Source organism: Thamnophis sirtalis, unplaced genomic scaffold (genome assembly GCF_051295495.1).
Source record: "Thamnophis sirtalis isolate CommonGarterSnake01/CBP01778 unplaced genomic scaffold, rThaSir2_p1.2 scaffold_4, whole genome shotgun sequence".
Classification (NCBI taxonomy): Eukaryota; Metazoa; Chordata; class Lepidosauria; order Squamata; family Natricidae; genus Thamnophis; species Thamnophis sirtalis.
In genome coordinates, this window is record NW_028261384.1 from 124,454,137 (window position 1) to 124,477,747 (window position 23,611).

The 23,611-nt window shown below is 42.1% G+C and overlaps 1 protein-coding gene across 1 annotated transcript; it reads right to left on the reverse strand.

The window, feature by feature from the left end:
• Positions 1–1,125: 1,125 nt before the first annotated feature.
• METTL17 (methyltransferase like 17) lies at positions 1,126–22,997 on the reverse strand. Its single transcript, XM_087714110.1, has 14 exons — positions 22,892–22,997; positions 18,950–19,103; positions 17,122–17,277; positions 15,312–15,399; positions 14,440–14,521; positions 13,057–13,130; positions 12,066–12,160; positions 11,733–11,803; positions 10,241–10,348; positions 9,147–9,215; positions 7,714–7,755; positions 7,018–7,110; positions 3,380–3,564; positions 1,126–2,871 (listed from the first exon to the last, which is right to left on the reverse strand). Exons 1-14 carry the CDS (start codon positions 22,958–22,960, stop codon positions 2,715–2,717), a joined length of 1,443 nt encoding a protein of 480 aa, XP_087570236.1. The 5' UTR covers positions 22,961–22,997; the 3' UTR covers positions 1,126–2,714.
• Positions 22,998–23,611: the final 614 nt, after the last annotated feature.

Below are 23,611 nucleotides of genomic sequence, written 5' to 3' on the forward strand. Positions count from 1 at the left end.
CAAGCTTTTTTTTAAAAAAAAAAATTGCTATCACAGATACAAAGATACACTACAAAACTGCCTGCATCACTGAGTAGAACCTGCACCCCTTTTTAATTATGTACCATATTTTGGAGTATAAGACGCACCAAGATTTTGAAGAGACAAATTTTAAAAAAAGTTTCTGCATTCTGCAGACCTCCAAAAATGGCCCATTTTTTTGTCAAAAAAAGGGGCATGTATAGCCTTTAGGATGTTTATAGAATACTTCTGGAGGATTACTTTATTTATATGCCGCCCTTTTCCCTGGGGGGACTCAGGGCGGAGGCTGGGGGGGGGGCAAAAACGAGCAAAAGACGGCCCATTTTTCGCTCATCTTTGCCCTCCCTGGCCCCCAGAAGCACTCTGTAAGCCTCCCAAACCCTCTGCAGGACCATTTTTGCAAAGGGGGGTGGTGGTTCTAGAGGCCAAAAATGCTGTACTCAGTGTGAAAGATGCACCCAGATTTTCACCCTTTTTTTTAAGGGAAAAAGGTGCATCTTATACTCCGAAAAATACGGTAACTGGACCTCCAATCTCTCCTTATTGCCATGCAAGTCAAAGTGGTAGAAATGGGGATTTGGACTTCTGGAAGAATGGATAGGAATATTCCAAAGGTTCTTTCTCAAGAGCTGAGAGCTGAAGAAGCTTCTTGGATGAGAAGCGAAACGTCTTCAAAGAAAGGGGGGAAAAAACCCCAGAAAGTCCAGTTGCCTCTTGAAAAAGCACCTTTGAGACAACCACGACCTGGATGATTGCAAATCTCCAGAGAGAATAGATAGGAATCAGACTCAGGCAGGGAGGACTACAGATCTGGCTGATAAAGGTTTTTTCACCCCTTCCTCAGCATGATTGATAAAACATTAAGTAGAGCATGTTGGTGGCCTAAACTAAATATCCCCCCCAGTTCAATGATAAAAAACCTGCTGAGATATGTGTGGCCTTTCACTTACTGCAGAAGAAGAGGTAGGATTTCTGATCCACTCCAGAGGCAGTAGGGGTCTCCTTAGAAGAGACCTCAACATCACCATCTCTACTAGCGACAGAAAGATTCAACCGGCTACATGAAACAAGTGCCAGTGGTAGCAAAACATCCATAGCTTGCTTTTGCCCAAATAGGCCTCTGGGAACTATTGTAATAAAGGAGAATACATTTGTAGCTCAAAGTTGACATGATGGTTCCTTGGTGCTCTCTGAGCTTGTCTGTTTTCTTGCAGACATTTCATTACCCAACTAGGTACTGTGTTTCCCCAAAAATAAGACAGGGTCTTATTTTCTTTTGACCCCTGAAATAAGCACTTGACCATATTTTCGTGGAAGCCTTATTATTTTTGAAGTGCAGGAGGCGGCGAGCGTGGTCACCTCTCTGTTGCAATATTTTCGGGGAGGGTTTATTTTCGGGTTAGGGCTTATTTTAGCGCATGTGCTCAAAAGCCCAATTGGGCTTACTATCTGGGGAGGACTTACTTTCAGGGAAACAGGGTAACATCAGTGCCTAGGAAGCAAGCTCAGAGAGCACCAAGGACCCCCACAGGCCTCTGGGTACACGCAGAGGAGTTTAAAAAACAATGAAACTATTAAGTGCCCAAATCTTCCTCCTTAAGCAACCAATCCCAAACCTACTAATCCCAGGATCCCTCCTACGTTATTCACTCTCCAATTTCAATCTACTTGGCATCTTTTTGAGAGCTGGGATTAGAGTGGTCATAAGCGCACACACCCTTTTGCATCATTGTGTCAGCCAAAACTGTCTCCACTTCCTCTTCACTCAGGATCTCCAAGCCATTTTATTTGAACACACACTACCAAGCCTTCTCTTAAAAGTTGGAAAATATTTGTTCTCTTCTTTAGCTAAACACATAACACACAAGAAGGCAGAACAAGGAAGAAATAAAACCACAATCAAGCCAAGCTTTTGAACCTGCTGACCAACCAATCCAAAATTAGGTAGGAGACATATTTGTGAGTTTCAGGGCAACCAAGTGTCACCCAGAACAGAAAAATATTATGCTGACCCATTTAATTTTGGCTTCTACTACTTCGCCGGGAGTGTTACTGCATTTCTTGTGTAACACCCTCCTTCTGTATCTGAAAATGTTAATAAGCTATTTTTTATCACCTTCAGTTAATCTTATAGATGATGTTTAATTTAAATAGTCCAATTCCAACCCAAATGGAATAATCCAGAAAGAGATATATGCAGTGTAGATTCTGGCACCCTCGTGTTCTCCAAACCTTTATCAGGTCCAATTAGCTCTCACAGCCAAGGGCTAGAGATGGAATCTGTAATCCAAATTCTTTGTAGAGCACAAGACTGAAGAAGCCAACCAAAGGGTTTATCTCTGTGTCTTGTGAGAATGTTCAAACTTCCCACCAACATAATCACAGGTAATTTAATCTCCGGATACCTGACTTGGCTTGCTATTAATATCCAAGAGGGAAAAAAAGCTTGAATTCAATCCACCACATCTGATACCGGCTGAAGTGGTTCCGAGAAAATCGCCATTATCCATAGAACGCAGAGAGAGGTGTACCACAGTTCGATCTTGTCGATTATACACGCACTGCCAAGCAGAAACAACCTCGGGTCTACAGCTCCAACAGCGTAAGGAATTCCAGATTCTGGAAACCAGCAATCTGAGATAGACATCCAGTCTGAACATACCAAAAGGAAGCATGAAAGTATGCCAGAAGCATCAATTCTGATCCTGACAAGGAGCGGTGTTCACTTTTTGGGAATCGTTTATCTGGTCTTCGGCAGTTGAGTTGTCCTCCAAAACGGATTTTATATCTGCAGCCAGAACAGGAAGTCGATCTCCACAATTACTGTTCCAGACACATCGATAGAGATCCCTGCAAGAAGCAAAGAGAGGTGATGACCCCCAAGGGATACATTCATAGGCACTTGAATGTAGCCCTGGATATGTCAGCAACAGGCAGCTCCGGAGCCGCATGTGGCTCTTTCATCCCACTACTGTAGCTCCTGTCACCAGTTGGCACCACAATTTTGAGAGGAGCTTCCAGTTACCCGGGGTGGGGGGAGGGAGAGGATTTGAAGCAGGGCGCACCAGAAGACTCTATGGCAAGAGCCGTATTTTCCTGTCAGCTCCACAATTGATAGGGCTTTCATTTAGGACAGGTAGAGGAAAAAAGACGCCACGCAAGGAGGAGACTCTATGGTGGGGAAACTGGATTTCTGGCCGGCTCCAGAATTGAACGGGGGCTTCTGGTTAGGATCTTTGTGGCTCTTTGAGTGTTTAAGGTTGCCGACCCCTAATCTAGGGCTACCCCCTTAATCTTGAGTGTCAGGGAGTGGAGCCTGGACCTAGGGCTTCTTTTGCCTCCAGGGTAAATCAAGTACCTGCTATGTTTCTTTGATGTCACAACGGCATGTTGAAGGGTGCCATCAGTGCAACACAGGTGCACATGGATGTGGTGTTTGCGGCAAAGGACAGGCTGGGTGATGCGAGGCCAGGGCTCCATCGACTCCCCCGATCCGCGGGCCAGGATCAAGAAAGAAAATCTCTCGATTTTGTGTGGAGGGTTCTAGAGAGAGACAGACAGACACACATAGGAGAATGATCTTAGAAAGTTAAGCCTTCTTCTCACAATCCAGGGAAAAAAAGCTAGCAGAAACATTAGGTAAAGGTAAAGGTTCCTTCACTCATGCATGCTAATCATTCCCAACTCTAGGGGGCGGTGTTCATCTCCGTTTCAAAGCCGAAGAGCCAGCGCTGTCTGAAGTTGTCTCCGTGGTCATGTGGCCAGCATGACTAAATGCCGAAGGCGCACGGAACGCTGTTACCTTCCCACTAAAGGTGGTTCCTATTTTTCTACTTTTTTACATGCTTTCGAACAGCTAGGTTGACAGAAGCTAGAGCAAGTAATGGGAGCTCACTCTGTTACGTGGCACTAGGGATTTTAACCGCTGAATTGTCGACCTTTCTGATCGACAAGCTCAGCGTCTTAGCCACTGAGCCACCATGTCCCTTTTAGAAACAATTGCTGATGCCGTATTTTCTTCCAATAAGTCCAGGAATCCCTCCGGAAACAGCAACATATAAATTTTAATTGAAACTGTATAAAATGTAAAGTCGGTGTGTGTGGGTGTGTGTGGAGGGGAAGAGGGATATGGGGGTAGGGTAGGGATTGGGAAGCCTCCCCAGAAAGTTTGACCTCCATCTATAAGCCAACAAAAAAATCTGGCCACGGCAACAGGCCTTGGGATGCATTGTTAGGAATCCTGTAGCAATCTCTCATTTCTTTTATCTCAAGGTTTGTAGATAGTCTTCAGTATAAATTGTCAGGGTAATGGAAGATTTAATAGCTGGCCAGCTTCTGCTTGTAAACCAAGATGATGAGTCAGCAGGGTTACTGCTACTTTAAGAAGCTGTCTATATAAGAGGTCATGTGAGGGTGCCTCTCTTTCCTCATGTATTATCTTCATAGCAGTTCTCCTCTGTGTAGGGTTGGAGATTGATTGCTTGCCTAGCTGTGCCTAGAAACTTGTATGTATATAAATATGTCCTCTATGCCTTGTATATAGAAGTCTTGTATATAAACCAAGACAAACCTCTGTGTTTTGTTCATGGGTTGTCTCAAAATAGTAAACACGCTGTGCACACTCTGACATAATTGTATGAGAGATTTACACACAGCAACAACTCTCCACTTTCCAAGCCGGGATGGCTTCCATTGCAAGGGAATTGTAACACAATCCATCTAGGTTAAAGAAAGCTGATTAAGGCCCCTTGGTCTTTCCGCATTTATAGTCATTGACTATGATGGGTGGTCAAAAACATTGAAACAGGGGTGCAAAAATGGTTCAATTTATCTCCAGAACTCAGAAATATTCTCAGAAGTAGGCTGATGTGTGATTTTTTTTTTTTTGTGGTGCAGTGGTTAGAATGAAGCATTGCAGGCTAATTCTGCCGATTGCCAGGAGTTCGATCCTGATCACCTCAAAGTTGACTTAGCCTTCCATCCTTCTGGATGGTCAGTAAAATGAAGACTCAGATTGTTGGGGACAATATGCTGACTCTGTAAACCATTTAGAGAGGGCTAAAAAACTATGGAGCGGTATATAAGTCTAAGTGCTATTTTCTGGGTTGGTGCATGAACTATTCCTAGGGGCTTTCATTGCCCCAATCCGGCAGAAAGAATAAAGTATGGGTAATCCTCATTTTGTGACTACTCATTCAGCAGTAGTTTGAAGTTGAAGTTATGACAGCAATGAAACAAGGGAGACCGGGCTTCTCCTTAACGTTGTGGCCATTGCAGCATGCCTATGATCATATGATTGTGATTCAGGTGCTTAGCAAATGGCACACAATTGCAAGAGCAAGGGGTTGGACTAGATGATTTCCAAGGTCCTTTCCAACTCTGTTGTTTAGCAAAATTAAATTACAACGTTTGCAGTGTCTCGTGGTTGTGTGACTGCCGTTTGGGAACTTCACTGATAGCAAAGTCAACGGGGAAATGGGCAAGAAGTAAAAGTTGCTGCGAAGTCACACTGTGTTTAAGGATTGCCTGTGATTTGCATAACAACCACAACTGCCACTTTAAATGCTGAAGGCCACGGAATGCTGTTACTTTGCCACCAAAGGTGGTCTCTATTTTTCTACTTGCATTTTTATGTGCTTTCGAACTGCTAGGTTGGCAGAAGCTGGGACAAGTAATGGAAGCTCACTCTGTTACGCGGTGCTAGGAATTCGAACTGCCTTTCTGATCAACAAACTCAGCTTCTTAACCACTTTAGGCTTTATATATTTTGAGTTTCTGTTGGCAGTGTCTTTTATTCAATTTGCCTACGCTTGAACTGCTTTTCTTTCTGCACAGAATTCCACTTGCTTACTCAGAGGTTATGTTCTCGTGACTCACTAAACTCTAACCCCCAACCCCAACCCAAAGCTTTATTCAGACAACATCCAATCCAAAACAACTAAAGTATATTATGGCTTAATATGGTTCATCCAATGTGTTAAGACCTGGCCTGGGTTTTCCACAATACTTCCACAAATTTTACAACTTCCTAGTTCTGATTCTTCTGAAAATCCAGCCTGCTGGTTCAAACAGGAAAACGTTACCTTTTTCCAGACTTCACACAATCTTAAAATTGTATTCCTGTAGGAGGTTTTGTAAAAAACCAAGGTAGGAAGACCCAGGAACTAATTGTGCTATAAATTACATAACAAAACAGCTAAGGCTACTATTTCACACATATCTCATATTCTTACCTCTTGGTAAGTAAATTATAATTTGGGAATGAACTGGGAGGCGCATGCGTCATATAGCTATGTCAAATAGTGCCAGAAAATGAACACATACTGCTATCTGCTCTGATTCCTTGCTTTGCACCCAATCCATGTTACATGAATACGTCCTGCATAAACACCAAGTATTTATTGCGATTGCTGTGTTCTGAAGTTTTCCAAGCACATTTAAGTACAGGTGCGTCCATAATTCAGCCAATAATTATGGCCTTAACTTGTGCCGATATTGAGTTACGTGACCACACTCAATTTTACATTTTGTGTGTGTGTTAGTTTTATGTGTTAAGGGACCGCCATAGTCATTAAGTGAACCTGTTGTGCCTAATTGATATTTTCTGCTAAAAACTAAAAGTAAACTGATATCTATATCTATATACACATACACACACACACAAACACGATTGTCAATATGGGCAAGAAGACAAAATACAGTCATGTGACTGCAGGGGTAGGTGGGTGGTAGGAACACCAGTTCTTTCTTAAGTAGCTTTGGGGAGGTCAGTTGTAACTTTGGATAATCGCTAAGCAACTGGTCATAAGTTGAGGAATATATGTAGACGGTTCCCAGTTATATAAGAATGCTAGAAGCACAATGCAAAGAAATCGAAGACAGAGGCTTGATTTGGTCTGCTCAGACCTATTAGTTCACCCAGATCTCTGCTGTTAAGTACACAGGTTTATCACCCCACCTCTTCCCAAGGGAAGACAAGCAGACAGGCAGACTTACCCAAGACAAAGGCAGGGATTCGTACTGCTGGAGGAAGTTGCACGGCAAAGGATTATCCAGTAACAATCGAGGGCAGGGCAAGTGGTGAGGACACTGGACAAGTAAAAGGAGAGAAGTCCACAGCTATTATGTTTTAGCCTCGATGAACACAAGAATCCTCTTTTGTGCTTCAAGATATTGTTTTTATACAGTTTCTGTTTCTGCTCACTAATCAAGTATTGCAATGCTATGTTTTCTCCCACCCTTCGTTTTGTTCCTGCATTAACATTTCTTCATCTTTAGGGTGCCAATAACAAAAAAAGTTCTGGTCAAAACCCAAGATTTGCATGTTTTCTGGGCTCACAATCAAAGATCTGGTTCAGAGTCAGAAAAGTAAGAATTCTGGCTTTAAAAAAAAAAAACTCTCCAGAAACAAATTAACAGAGTTGGAAGGGACCTTGCAGGTCATCTAGTCCAACTCCCCCCCACCCTGCCCAAACAGGAGACCCTTCACCATTTCTGACAAATGGCAGTCCAATCTCTTCTTGAAAGCTTCCAGTGATGAAATCAGAAAATTTCTCCTTATGTCCAGGTTGAATCTCTCCTTTACCAAAGAGCAAAACAAGACTTTCTTGAAGTCCAACACAGCAGATGAGACATTTCTACATTCTAATGTAGCTTTGGCCAATGTAACTCTGAATATAATTCAGTACTTACCGGAGCAAAAACATGAGCTTTTTCATTTACTTTATCTGCTCCCTGAGAACCAAATAAAAAAAAGCTTCAATCAGTAAAATTTGTGATCCACAATTTTCTATAACCTTAAAATGGAAGCTCATAGGCTATGATATGCGATTTTTGAGTGACCTCTACAACTTATTCAGAGCCTGGAGGATAAACAGAGACGAAACAAAACAAATTATTTGTTGTGGCCCGTCAACAGAGCTGACAGCAGATTTGGACAGTGAGGAGGTTGAGGAGGAGCATGGGCCAGTCCTGGACTCTAATGAGGGCTCTGTGTCAGAGGCAGACAGTTATCAGCTGCTTTCAGACATCAGTGAGGCAGAGGAACAGCTGGAGCCTGTTCCCAGTGTGTGCATGCGCAGAGTTGCCAGACAAAGGGAACAGCTAAAGAACAGGTGTTGTCTTGGGAGTAAGGCCACAGGTGGAGGATGAATGGCCCCTCCCAGAGGAAATAAAAGAGGAGCGAAAGGAGAGTGGAGTTTGCAGGAGACAATCTTTTCGCTTAATTAGAGCCGAAGTGGCGCAGTGGTTAGAGTGCAGTACTGCAGCCACTTCAGCTGACTGCTAGCTGCAGTTCGGTGGTTCAAATCTCACCGGCTCAAGGTTGACTCAGCCTTCCATCCTTCCGAGGTGGGTAAAATGAGGACCCAGACTGTGGGGGCAATATGCTGACTCTGTAAACCGCTTAGAGAGGGCTGAAAGCCCTATGAAGCAGTACATAAGTCTAACTGCTATTGCTATTGCTATCCTGATCCTCTGAGACTCCTTGCCAAGTTTTGCAGATATCGGCCTGTCAGATCTCCAAGCCAGATAAGGTCTGTGACTGTAAATCCTCCCTTGAAAGACTTTGCTGGATGTGAATGAGCAGAATTCACAGCCAATTAATAAAAGGGGTTTTTGTCAGGACTTGGAGTTTGCTTCATGCTCTTGAGAAGCCTCGGTTGGAACATTATTTGGGAAATTAACATTTAAATGAAATCAAGACTGAAGAAAAACAACAACCATCCCCTCAAGTGTGTGTGTGGGGGGGGGGGGGGAGGAATCCTGAAAGCTCACACCTTATACTCACTTCAGAATAGAGGTAACTCTCCCTGCAATTAGGGTAGGAGAGAATAAGCCATTCACTGCTTAATGAAATCAGATTTGGAAAACCTGTATAAGCATGTGGGTGTAAAGAAGAAGTGGAACAATTAAATGACACCTGCAATGCATGTGGGAGAGAACCAAAATCCAAACAGATACTTATTAATGGTATCTTTGCTTTCAACCTGGCAAAGCACATGAAATTATCCCCAACTTAAGAACCATCTAATGAGACATATCTGATGCATGACTTTTCTTTCACCATCAACCTCCCCCCCCCCCCCTCTTTTAAGCAGGCCATTAACTGAAGAAAGGTGACTCACCTTCAAAATGACATCTCGGGCCTCCATGAGCATCTGATGGCCTTCCTTGGTTCCATTTTCAACCAGAACCTAGAAAAGAGGAAAACAGAGAAGGGGTAGACTATAAGGAGGACCTGCCACTCAGGTTGTCACTCCAGCATTTAACACTTAAAAAAAAAAAATCCTGACTTTTTCCCTCATACTGGTCTCCTTCTTCAAGTACTGAGAAGACATCTTCTTTCACGCGGTCAAAGACCGAGTACCATTGGTGGGATTCAGCCGGTTTGGGAGAATCAGTTGTTAAACTGCTGTCTGGTCCCGCCCCTTCCTGCCTCCCCCCTTTCAGGAGATCCCACGCCCCATTTTGGCTCCCAGATAAGTGCAGGGAGGCCTACTAGGCCCAAAACAAGGTGTGTGCGGTACCTCCCCCGCGACCCGTTTTTGCTCCCTGTGGCAGCAGAGGCCTACTAGGCCCAAAACGGGGCACGGAGGGGGGCTCCCCCTGTGGCCCGTTTTTGCTCCCAGGGGGTTGCAGGAGGCCAAGTGCTGCCCGTCACACCCCATGGCCATGCCAGCCATGGCTACCCCCACCCACCTGGTCATTAGGGCAGAGAAATGGTTGTTAAATTATTTGATTCCACCCCTGCTGAGTACCATTCGTTGCTGCCTTCTTGAGAAAGGCAGATTAGGGTGTATGTGTGTTGCGTTGATTTCTTGTTCCAAGGCTATACATGGGATAAATTAAATCCTTTTTATCACATAAATCTGTTTGAACAAGAATGAGGACTCCAATAACTGGATAAAAGGTTCAGAGAAGGGCAATTAAGAGGGTTAAGGGGGCTGAAGCAGCTTTCAGGCAGCGGCATCAGGAACACCATGGAGCGCAACCACCATCTAAAGAATGGACAAATTTCCTGCAGCCGGTAACGCTCAGCAAAATGCAAAAAGAGTGCTTAAGGGCGATCCACGATCCACAGGCTGCTATCTCTCAACTCAAAGAAGTTTCCAAAAGAGCATTCATTCCATGTGAACCAGACAGTTTCAAGGCAGAGCAGAGTAACCATCTCGCATCAACCGACTGAATCCATCCAGGCAATTCAGAGCATGTTCCTTACCAGAAAGTTGTTGGTTTTTTTCCACAGGTTTTTCACTGTTGCCTTCCTCTGAGCATAGGTTGGCAGGTCATTGAGAGAGAAAGCGGATACTGTGAGGTCAAACGTCATCTGTGGAAGGGAAGGTGAAAATGGAAATTAAACCATTCTCCAATTACAAAGTCTGTCTGAGAAAACCAATTGGTAGAAATCAAGAGTCCCTCGCTTCAAAAGTTGAAATCTTGGCCAAGTATGACATGCTCTCTTTATGTACATCTCCCAGGCTTAACATGAGGATCCAGTTGGACAAATACATCTCTCTATATAAAAATGGCTGTGTGTGTGTATGTTCCAGCATAACTCTAGAATGCCTCAAGCAATTCCAACCAAACTTGGTAGAGATGAAATTACTCTCTGGAGAAAAATACAGTGGGGGGTAAGACATCCATAACACCGCTTGGGTGTGTATTCTGTTAAGATGCAGCCTGTTGTGCCTTTAAATGGCTTCTACTGTACTGCGGTAAAATGGCTTCTATTATACAGTGCAGTTGAGTTACCATGGTAGCGGCTTCACAGTACTCCACAAGGGGGCTCTCTCTGGTAAGGATGAAAATCCAACATTAGAAATTACGTTTGGTCCGGACATTTCCCCCCTATAAATAAATACCCAGGCAATGCTGGGATATCGGCTAGTTTTTATTAAAAGAATCATCCTAGTAAGAGCTTCTCATTTTATTCAATCGTTCTACATGTTGGCTGGTGAATTCTGGGAATTGAATTCCACATATCTTAAAGTTGCCAAGTTTCAAAAAAACATTGCTATAAAAGATTGGTTTTTGGAAAACTATTCTAACCATGAGGAAAAGTACAATTACCAATTCCCTTTTCTTTCTCATAATTTTTGCACTAAAGAGTTTGCTATCAGACTCCATGCCTTAAATGGCTCTTCAGAATAACAGAGTTGGAAGGGACCTTGTAGGTCATCTAGTCCAACCCCGCACCCAAGCAGGAGACCCTACACCACTTCTAACAGATGGCAATCCAGTCTCTTCTTCCAACTGTACAATTACAAGTACGTACACAGAAAACATAAAATATATAATTGTAGATATATTTACTTAAAATATTTATGATGTAAGTATATCTACATATATTGGGAAACACAGCTCTCTTTTATATACTGCATAGGAGTCCTTTTTCTTAAATCGAGGCCAAATGAATAGTTTCTAACATTTTAGAATACTATCGTAAAACTTTCCAGCCTATGTATAAATTAATGTGCCCAAAGTAGATCAGTTTCAGTTACTTAAGCCACAACGGGATCAGGCGGAGTTTGTAAATAAGTCAGTAAAGTTAATTCTTGTGAGAGTGCTAGAAAGATTCCACAGGGAAAATGTTGCACTGAATATCCTCAACCCACAGATCAACAGAGCTCTCAAGAGTCGGCATGTTATAGTCATGAAGTCTTCAGGGACTCAAAGTCCCTTTGGAATGCAGCTATGCGAATTGTGCGTACCTTTGGCCCAACAGGGGGAAATTGCCTGAAGTATACACCAGGAAAGCAAAGCTCTTTGGATTCAGAGATGCCTAGGAAGAAAACAGACAACAGGTAAATCCATAGAGAAAGGGGCCTGTTAATGGGAGAGGGGTGGAAATTCAACAGATGAACCCGAAGTGGACACAGGGGAACCACAAGTGAAGGAGACACAGGTGTATGATTGCCAGGAAGAGAACAGAGCGATGAGCAACCACCTTTGCGGCCTAATTGAAAGGAAGTTATCTGCCGGTCTAAAAATTAAAAAGGAAAACACTTTCGGTGGGAAAAAGACAGCCTCAGGCCCCATCTCACCTTGCATCAGCTTCTCTGCCAGGACCAGCATGGGGACAGAGCAATCAACATTTATGTATTCTTTCAAGCTTTTGCCCCAGATGCTATGGGCTGCCCTAAAGTGTAGAAAAAAGCAAAATAGATTAGATAGATAGATAGATAGATAGATAGATAGATAGATAGATAGATAGATAGATAGATGATCGATAAGATGGATGGATGAATAGGAAAGATGGGTGGATAGATAAAAATAATGGATGGATGGATGATACTGTTTCCCTGAAAATAAGACCTCCTCGGATAATAAGCCACATTGGGCTTTTGAGTGCATGCACTAAAATAAGCCCTCCCATGAAAATAAGCTCTCCATAAAAATATTGCAACACAGCAGCAGCCATGAGGTGACCATGCTCATGTGGAGCCATGTGGTTTTGAGGCCTCCTGTGCCTCAAAAATAATAAGACCTCCCCAAAAATAAGGCCAAGCGCTTATTTGGGGGGGTGTCAAAACAAAATAAGACCCTGTCTTATTTTCAGGAAAAACCCGTAATGTTATAATTATGAAGACACATTACCTCCATATCCACCACCAGATCCACTTCTGTTGGCTTCCCCTAATGGAAAGCCATTTCTGTCACAAGCATACTGCTTGAATCTCTTTTGTCGCTAGCCTTGTGTTCCTTCACTTATACTGACTATGGAGACCTGGCTGCAGATTTTTCCCCTATTTTGTAATCCTCTTCAAAATAGGTAGGGAGCTCCACTCCCAGAATGTCCCCATTTAGGAAAACTAGGAGCCCTAACCCAAACTTGCCCAGTTCACATGTGCAATAGCTGGCTTGGCAGCGTTCATCCCCTTCAAAAATGTTACAGTGAAACCATAGCCAACGAAAGATCGACTTCCCCTCTCTTCCCCTTGTTTTAGGGAGTTCCTCCCTCTAAGAGGGACACAAGTCTCACTCTTGCTGCTGCAGAGAAAGGCAGATTCTCCTCCCTTCCAAGGGAATTCTCACCAGCTGACAGCACTGGTACCCGAGCCGAAATCCAGCAAAGTTTTGGGCTGGAAATCTGGTACTCGCTTCTGGATCTGAAGGGAAAAAAGTTGCAGAGGAAAAGGGATCATTTTCTCAGTTTGGTAGGACAGTATAATATTCGCCAAGCTTAATAAGGTAAGACATGATTTTAAAAAAATGACCTTATGCCAGTGATGGCTAACCTTGTTGTCGTCACGAGCCAAAAGCCCCCACCCATAATGCAATGCATGGCGCAAGCGCACCCCCCATGCTCCCCCCACCCACAATATTTGCATGTGTGACACACACACACACACACGCGGCCCATTTTGCACCTAGCAGGTCTCCCTGAAGATTTCTGGAACCAAAAATGGGGCGCGGGGATGGACCCGCCGTGCATGTGTGTGTGAACCCCCCCCAACAAACATTCATCTCCCATGGTGGCAGGGACCAAAAACCATCTGACCAGCGGGAAGCGCATACACATACATGATGGAGTTGAGCTGGGGCAACAGCTTGCATGCCCGCAGAGAGGGCTCTGCGTACCACCTGTGCTATAGGTTTATTATCACGCCCTTATGCTTTTAAGTTTGTCAGAGATGTTACTTATGAGCTTACCTTCACTGACTTTCAAAAGAATAATGGCTGCTGCAGTACAGGCCCTTTTCACATCATCCCAATTTCAATTGCTAGAAACGAGCACCCACAGCAAGAGACAGGCTACCTGACATTCAAGGCCGAAACAACCAGTGGGGTATAGGTGTATTTTGGGACTTTTGGACCTTACACCCAATGTAAAGGAACTGTCTCCTTTCCTACCAAATTTATACAGCCAAGTATGAGGAAAAGTTACTCATCAGCTAAATTTAGTTCTGGCATACGAATACGTGTTTCAACAGTAGTTTTGGATTATCCTATGAAATGATTAATACTGCAAAAATGCCGATAATCAGTGGTTGGGCCCTAAAAATATCAACCTCTTTTTTCCCCCTAAAAAAGAAGATAAAGGAGAGAAACAACCTAGAGCTAAGAAGAAAATTCCTAACAGTGAGAACAATCAACCAGTGGAACAAATTGCCTTCCGAAGTTATGGGTACCCAATCATTAGAAGCTTTTAAGAAGAGACTGGACAGTCATTTGTTCATTTGTCAGAAGCAGTATAGGTCCCCTGTGTGAGCAGCAGGTTGGGCTAGATGACCTCCAAGACCCCTCCCAACTCTGTTACTGTCGCTGTTACAAAGCTGAGATGTTTAACAATGAGTTAAATGTTCAAGTCCAGAAGAGTGGCAGGATTCTAAGCCTGCCGTTATCACCACGTCCCCTCCATGAAGCTCTGCTGGATTGCTTTCCCACTGCACCCTGGAAGTTACACCTGCAACTTACTTCGTGGAAAGCTCGGCTCACTGCTGCATAGTTTGCATCCATCCGGCTGACCATGTACAGAAAGCTGAGCTCATCGGTGTATCTTGAGAAAGGGGGAAAAAAATGTAATTGTGGTCAGTATAAAGAGAAAGCTACACCAAACAACCCTCGCCCCACGGCTAACCCAAAGTCACCTAAACTCATGAGAATAACCACCATAAAGTGGAGGCAAAGAGCAGACACATACACAGGATACAATGATGAGGCTCTCATTCTGGCTTTTCTCCCAGGCCTTGGGAGAGTGCTTTAGGAGATCCTTCCATTTTCGTTTCATCATACATAGAAGAGGCATGTATTTTTTTTAAAAGTGTAAACAGCCAAAAGTTCTTCTGAAATCAGGCAGAGCTTAAATCATCATCATAACACCAACACCCTTAATAACAGGAAGGAATTGTGTGAAAAGAACAGGGATGCGGTGGCTCAGTGGCTAAGACGCTGAGTTTGTCGATCAGAAAGGTTGGCAATCCGGCGGTTCGAATCCCTAGCACCATATAATGGAGTGAGCTCCCGTTACTTGTCCCAGCTTCTGCCAACCTGGCAGTTGAAAAATAGGGGCCATTTTGGTGGGAAGGTAACAATGCTCCATGCACCTTCGGCATTTAGTCATCACCAGAGAGACGTCTTCGAAGAGCACTGGCTCTTCAGCTTTGAAACAGAGATAAGCACCGCCCCCTAAAGTCGGGAATGACTAGCACATATGTCCGAGGGGAATCTTTACCTTTACCTTATATGGAAAGAAAAACTAATAGGACTTCATGATTCAAAGAGATTAAAACAAGGAGGTCAACTAAGTCTTCCTCCAGTAATCAGAATCTTGAATTATAAACACTCACTTCAATTCTTCCCAGTGGTAGGTTGATTTACGAAGAACAGTCAAAACTTTTTGCTTCAGCTTCTCATCACTTTCATCTAGAGATCCACCTAAAAAAGATGTATGATAAAATATACTAGTGTTATTGTTGCAATTATTACATTTTTATCTCACCCATTCTCAAAGATAGTGTAATATACATTATTGCTTAACCGCATATCGGCCTATCTACACAATCAGCTCTGAGAAGTAGGATCAGTTAAGACACAGTTATAAATCCAAGACCATTCAGAGAAATGAGGTTTTTTTTTAATTCTGGCCCCTTTATATTGCTGTTTTTGGAGAAAATCCTGATTGAAAAAATAAACTTTCGCACATAATTTATTTTTATTTATTTGTTAAGAGTCACATCCCACCTTTTCTGCAGGGGCTTAACAATTCCATAAGTATCTTGACAGAGAGAAAATGGCCAAGATCTCCAGGTATTTTGTCAAAGTGAGGAAAAAACTAACATTCTAATATTTAGCATTCACTGGACTATAAAGATACGTGCTTCTTTAAAACATCTTTTTACAAAGTCTTATACTTAGGGAGAATGTACTGTATTTTTCAGACTATAAGACAAACCTAGATTTAGAGGAAGAAAAAAAGTAGAAAAAAAATAAGTTTTTGGCCTCCATGTTGTGTTTTCGTCCTCCCCAGCTCCCAGAAGCATTTTGCAGGCCCAAAAACATGTTCATTTCTGCCCTCCCTCTTCCGTCTGTCACTTTCTCGCCAAAAACACACCCATTTTTGTCTGTAGAATGCTTCTGATAGTTGGAAGCATATATATATTAGATTTTTTACAACCCCTGGTAAGCCCCAATTATGGGAATCCAAAATGCACACTATCGCTGTGAAAAGTACTGTGACTCGACACTATAGATATAATTCATTCCTTTTCATTTCAGTGGCCCAGGCCTTCCTGACTTATGCTGGAATGGCTACACACACAGTCAGATATACACTGAGGGGTGTTAGGGGTGTCTTACCCACATAGCAACTTTTTCCAGATTCAGAATAAAGTCATATAAATATGTTTAAAATGTGTACATAAATGCTATTTGGACTAGACACTTATATCATATTTTTCATACTATAAGAAGCACCAGTGTATAAGACACACCACGATTTTGAAGAGGTAAATTAAAAAAAAAGTTTTTGCGCTCTACAGGCCTCCCAAATGCTCTGCACACGTTTTTTTTAAAGGGCATGGAGAGCTTTCGGAGGCTTGTAGAGTGCTCCTGGGGGCTGGGGCACAAACGGTCCGTTTTTTTGCTTTTTTGCTGTATTCAATGTATAAGACGCACCCAGATTTTTACCCTCTTTTTGAGGGAAAAAGGTGTGTCGTATACTCTGAAAAATACAGCATATAGAATTGTAACTGTTTATTGTTATAATGACATATTATTTGGCCATATTTCTTTCCCTATGATTTCATACCTAACTATTTCATGGTGGCACAGTGGTTAGAACGTAGTACTGCAGGCTAACTCACCAGCAGTTTGATCCTGACCAAGGTTCACTCAGCCTTTCATCTTCTGAGGTCAGTAAAATAAGGACCCAGATTGTTGGGGGCAATATAATGACTCTGTAAATCGCTTAGAGAGGGCTGTAAAGCACTGTGAAGTGATATACTGTGTAAGTCTAAGTGCTATTGCTATTCCTCAAGTTTTCTTTCAGTTCTCCCAACTCTTTTAACTATCCTGTATATTTCTGATATTGTACTTCAATCAAAATTAAAAAGTGTGGTTGCTCCTGTTTTCCCTCTATCATCCATACTCCACTTTCACCTTTCTGTTCGATCAGGACTTCCGCATCCTTCCTCAGCTTCTGTTCCAGGAGTTGTGCTTTTTTCTGCAGATCTTTAACCTCTGTCGGGCGTTTGCGGCTCCAGAGGTAGTTGATAAAAGACTCGGATTTCTTCTTCAGATCGCGTATGGGGGATTCTGGGAGAAAGAACAAGACTCATGAAAGAAACCAAAGGAGGTTTCATTGGGCTCTACAACAGTCATTGAATCTAAAAACCATCCCAGAAGACAAGGGTAAACCAATTCAATGTTGTTGATAAAGAAACTATAGGGATACGTTTAAGTGAAAGAATAGAGAAATAATACTCTCCAAACTGAAAAACAAGCAGGATCACTGAATTCACGCTGTCATTTCTGTTTTAGGGACAGTATGGGTAGGGCTTAATTGACCCTAGAATTACAGTTGTAATTGTACAGGTTTTTAAGCAGGTCAAGTCATCATGTGGCCAATCTGATTTCATGACCTTTTTTTGTGGCAGCACTTAAGGAAATCACCATGGTTGTTAATGCAGCATGTCGGCAACAGACTTAACAGAAGTAAATACCAGTGTCTGGCAAAAAATATTGTAAATTTGGTCATATAGCAGTTAGACTTATATACCGCTTCATAGGGCTTTCAGCCCTCTCTAAGCGGTTTACAGAGTCAGCATATTGCCCCCAACAACAATCCGGGTCCTCATTTTACCCACCTCGGAAGGATGGAAGGCTGAGTCAATCCTGTGCCGGTGAGATTTGAACAGCCGAACTGCTGAACTGCAGTCAGCTGAAGTAGCCTGCAGTGCTGCATTTAACCACTGCGCCACCTCGGCTCTTACAGTCATGTGACTGTAGTATGCTGCAAACAGCCATAAATGTGGGCTGGTTGCCAAGCATTCCAAAATGTAATCACATATGAAGAACAGTTGCAGGATTTGGGTTTGTCTAGAGAAAAGAAAAACTAGGGGAGGACATGATAACTGTATTCCCTATTTGAGAGGTTGTTCATGAAGGAGGGGGGGATCAACTTGTTTTCCAAAGCATCAGAACCAAACAATAAACAATGGATGGAAACTAACCAAGGAGAGAAGCAACCTGGAATTAAGAATAAAGTTCCTAACAGTGAGGGTAATTAACCAGTAGAACAGCTTGCTGTCAGAAGCTGTAGTTGCTTCATCACTGGGGTTTTTTAAGAGACTGAATAGACACTTGGTCTGAAATGGTAAAGGGTCTCTTGCTTGAACAAAGGGTTGGAGATCCCTTAGGGACCTCCAAGATCACTTCCAGCTCTATTCTGAATGATTGATTGATGACTTCAGTGGTCATGGTTGGAACTTCAAATCTGACTGGTATACACTTTTGGGTTATGTACCATCATAATTTTGAACACTTGCTAAGTAGCCTGTTGTAAATCTGGAATTACTTATAGCATACTTTCAACCAAGACCATTGCCCTGGGTCAGCTGCAACGCACAAGTCAGCTGATTTTTGGCCTTCAAAGGGCCTATGGAGGGCTGGGAGAGGCGATTTTTGCCCTCCCCTGGCTTCAGGAAAGCTTCCAGAACTTGGGGACGGCCAGAACCGGGCCCAATGGGCCAACCGGAAGTTCAGAAATGGGCAATTTCCGGCTTCCAGAAGGCCTCCAGGGAGCTGGGGGAGGCTGTTTTTGCCCTCCCCAGGCTTTAGGAGGGGGTGTGTGTCATGCATGCATGTGTGGGAGGGGCAATGGGGTCATGCATATTGTGTGCGCGCACTTTCAGCACCTGAGCCAAAAAAGGTTAGCCATCACTGCAGTAGCTGATAGACAATCCAATCTTCAATACGTTGTACTCACGTGCTACCCAAAAGGAAACTGCTTGCACTAGTTCAGGTGGAAGCTTCACACATTTGAGATGGAGGATGCCTGGGTGTTTTCGATGAGGAATGTTGTTCAGGAAATTTGAAGAATTATCTACTTGAGAAACTTTGGGAACAATGGTCGCCAACCTCTGAGCAAGGAGACAAGAAGAAAAAAATTAGGGCAGAGTTTTAAGATTTAATCGTAAGATTTGCAAATGCCAAAAATCATGGAGGACTAAAAGTAGTCCCCAACTTATGACAATTGAAACCCAAAATTTCTGCTGCTAAGCAAGATGTTTGTTAAGTGAGTTCTGACCCATTTTATGACCTTTCTTGCCACGGTTGTTTACGAATCACTGCAGTTGTTTAGCAACACAGCTGTAAAATGAATCTGGGTTCCCCATTGACTTTGCTTGTTAGAACACTGCAAGTTATCACACGATTCTCGGAAATCACAATCATCATAATATAAACCAATTGTCAGGGGTCTGAATTTTGATCACATGACCATTAGGGTGCTGCAACAGTGGTAAGTGTAAAAAATGTCATAAATCATTTTTTTCCAGTGCGGTTGTAACTTCAAATGGTCACTAAATGAAAGGTTGTTAAGTCGAGGATTATCTGTACAAGGTTCTTTCTAAAGTACAGCTGTCACAAGAATGTAAAGGTTCCCATACTTTTTATCATTTGTGGGGGACATGCAATGAGGCAAAAAGATATTGGAAAATGATTCAATCATGGTTGGGACAAATGGTGGGAGATCAAATTTTGTTTAAACCAGAAATTTTTCTCCTAGGCATAATACCAGAGGGGTTTAAGAAAGATGTACTTTATCTAATTATACATGTACTAACTGTGGCGCGCATAACTTATGCACAATATTGGAAAAAAGAAAATATACCATCAGAGCTAGATATAATCAGAGAAGTGTTGGCCTGTGCGGAAGCAGAAAGGCTCCCTCTTGAACTTAAAAATAAAAGGGAATCAGAATATTTTGAAGTCTGGAACAGATTTTATGATTGGTATAAGACAAGGTGACAAGTCTGGAACAAACTGTATATATTGTGATTGGACAGAAGGATAGACAATGTACTAAGTAGGCTAATAGTTAATGGTTGAGACTAGTTGTATGTAATGTGTATGTATGGTCACTTCGACCGTGGTACTGCATTGTTTTAAATGTAAAAACAATAAAAATATTTTTAAAAAAGAATGTAAAGGTTCCCCTTGCATATATGTGCTAGTCGTTCCTGATTCTAGGGGGCGGTGCTCATCTCTGTTTCAAAGCCAAGGAGCCAGTGCTGTCCAAAGACATCTCCCTGGTCATTTGGCTGGCATCGCTAAATGTCGAAGGCGCATGGAACACTGTTACCTTCCCATCAAAGGTGGTTCCTATTTTTCTAGTTGCATTTTTACGTGCTTTTGAACTGCTAGGCTGGCGGAAGTTGGGACAAGTAGCAGGAGCTCACTCTGTTACACATCACTTGGGATTCGAACTGCTGACCTTTTTGATTGACAAGCTCAGCGTCTTAGCCCTACTCACAAGATTACATGCTGTAATTTGCTGATTTCCCAATGTGTCATTGGGCACGCATATTAACTTCTGCTACAATAGAAACAATTAAAAGTTATTATTTTGCACCTTTGAAATCACAACAAGTAATGTACATGGTTCTAATTATGACTAGAGTATAACTGTATTCCTGTATTAAAGCCAACTTAGCCACATTGCTATGTTTCTGGAACAGAAGCATCTTGTTCTCCTAAGAAATTGAGGCCCTGGAATAATTCTTATTTAACAGGCAAAAGAGTGGGGTAGTGTGAAAAAATGGAGCTGAAAATAGTTAATACCCAAATCCACATTAACTATTAAGACTTCTGAAGTTCTTCCCTGAAAGCACGTCTCGGCAAAATATTTGTTTAGAACATTTACTACAGCCTTCTTTTGGACCTGAAGCATTGATAGCCTTCGGAATACCAGTGATTTTATTTTATTATTCCAAGTTACACAGCTGCTTATCTCGAATTCATGACTCTGGGCAGCAAATACCAATCAAAATCTATGTAAAAATTGAGAACTATGTATCAAGTTGACCATCTTATTTTTTTTTTAAGAGGCTGCACCAATAATTCACTTTTATTAACAACTGAAGGATCAAAGTTAGTGTTAGGTTATGATTGAAAACACAGATCAGTTTATTTATTTATATTTCATATTTCCTAACTGCCCATCTTCCTCAGATGCATGGCACATGGTTTAGGTTTATTGACATTTGTATGCTGCCCACTCCCTAGGGACTCTGGGCGGCTTACAGACAAAACAAGGGACATATAAAAATTAAAATAAGACTAACATGACTAATTACAAAAGAAAAGTAACATTAATACATAAGATCGTTTGTGGAAATATGAGATTAACATGCAGGCAGTTCTCGACTTGCAACAGTTCATTTAGTGACTGTTTGAAGTTAGAACATCAATGAAAAATGTCTTATGACCATTTTCACACTTAAACCGTCGTAGCATCCCTGTGGTCACATAATTTACCTATATTCGGATGCTTGACAACTGACTCACTTTAATGATGGTTGCAGTGTCCCGGGGGCATATAATCACACCTTGTGACCTTTTAATAAGCAAAGTCAAGGAGGAAACAAGATTCACTTAACTATAGCAAGAAAAGTTGCAAAATGGGGCAAAACTCACTTAACAAATATCTCACTTAACAACATAAATGTTGGGGTCCATTGTGGCCGTAAGTTGAGGAATACCTATAATTAGCAGCTCCTACAATTTTTGTTAATCTTGAACCCTTTATGACCACCCTCAATATCATTCAGACATTTATCTCTTCCCTTATTTATACCCTGCGTTTATTTATACAAATAACTTAAGATGGCAAACATATCCAACACACTTTCCGCCTATTTTCACCAAAGCAACAACCCTGTGAGGTGAGTTGGGCTGAGAGCGAGTGTGACTGGCCCCAAGTCAGCCAGCTGGCTTTCACCCTAAGGAGGGACTAGAACTCACGGTCACCCATTTTCTAGTAATTCTCATGAAACTATTAATAATTATATTAAATAGAATAGTATAGAACAGAACAAAACAGAACAGAATTCTTTATTGGCCAAGTGTGATTGGACAAATGAGGAATTTGTGTTTGGTATGTATGCCCTCAGCGTATCTAAAGAAAAATAAAATAGAATACATTCATCAAGAATCATATGATACAATATTTAGTGATAGTCATAGGTTACTAATAAAAAATCAAATTATACTGGGAAACAAATAAAACAATATAAATTGTAAAGATACCAGCAACATGGTTTTGGTCGTGAGTGGAAAAAGATAGGTACTAGGAAGGAAGAGAATAATAATAGTAAAACAGTACATTAATATCATTAATATTCTTAATATTAATTAATACAGTAATTAATATTAATACATTAATATTAATACATTGCTAATACTTAATTAATAATTAATTGGTATTAATGCATAAATACAGTCTTAGTATATTAATATCCCAACTTTTCTCGAAAAAGAAAAGTCTGAACCAGATTTCCATGGCCGATTCGCTTTCAAATTCGCACCTTCATTGCAGGATGGACTAAAACACCCATCAGCCACAGCCTCGCCTTATCTCACTACATCATTTTGCGGGAAGAAATACCCACACGGCGGATACCGCTTGTTCCCTTTAAAACGGTTATTACCTGTCCAGCCCTAATTATTTCCCTTTTAACGGTCATTTATCTGCACAGCCCTAATTAAGAGCTTTTGAATTAATTTGAGTTATATACATTTCCCTTTAATCCAGGTTAAAACTCACTGGAGCCCGCCCGCTCCTCCTTCACCCGATCAATTAATCATAACGCAGAAGGATCAAACACAGAGCGAGAGAAAAATATATATATATTTTAAAAAGTCTCACTTTGACTATTAAAGAAGGAGTAAAGCCGGCGTGTGGACACGCTTTCCGTAAATGTTTCATTGCCGCCATCTTCAGCAGAAACTTGCTGCTCAGCGCGCAGGTGCAATATTAGACCCGCCCCTCTGGACGACCCATCGCGGCCGCCATCTTGGGAAGGGATCGAAGAAACACGCAGAAAAGCGTCTGCGCGTCTCTTTCGCTCGCGTTACCTTGCTACATGTGGGAGGGGGCGGCCACAATGCTTCCTGAGCGGCTGATTGGTTGTCGAAGCACCTTTGCGTCATCAGCGTCCTTTCCTAACACTCCGCGGGTAGGCGGGGGTTTAATTTTTATTTTTTTATAAAGTTATGGCGAGGGGGTTTATTTGCATAAATCTTTCAGATTGGGCTCATTCATTGGTTGACCCGATGCTTTCAGGCTGTATATCCCGAGCCCTTCATTTGCATATGAAACACGCAATTTATTTCAGGCTGTCCCCCCGCCCGTTATTTCGTTTAGCAGATATGGGCGAGAAAAATGAGAGGAGGGAAGAGTATCTCTCCTCCCCCCCCCCGTTTTCTTTGCTTTTGGGTGAAATAATGACTCTTTTTGCAATATTTCAAGTAAATAATATTGCAATACTGAATTCCCCAGAGTGCGATTCACAAACTAGCTCTTTGATCTTAGGTGTTGTGGGAAGCCACCCCACATAATATAAATCCTCCAAACTGTCTTTGAGTC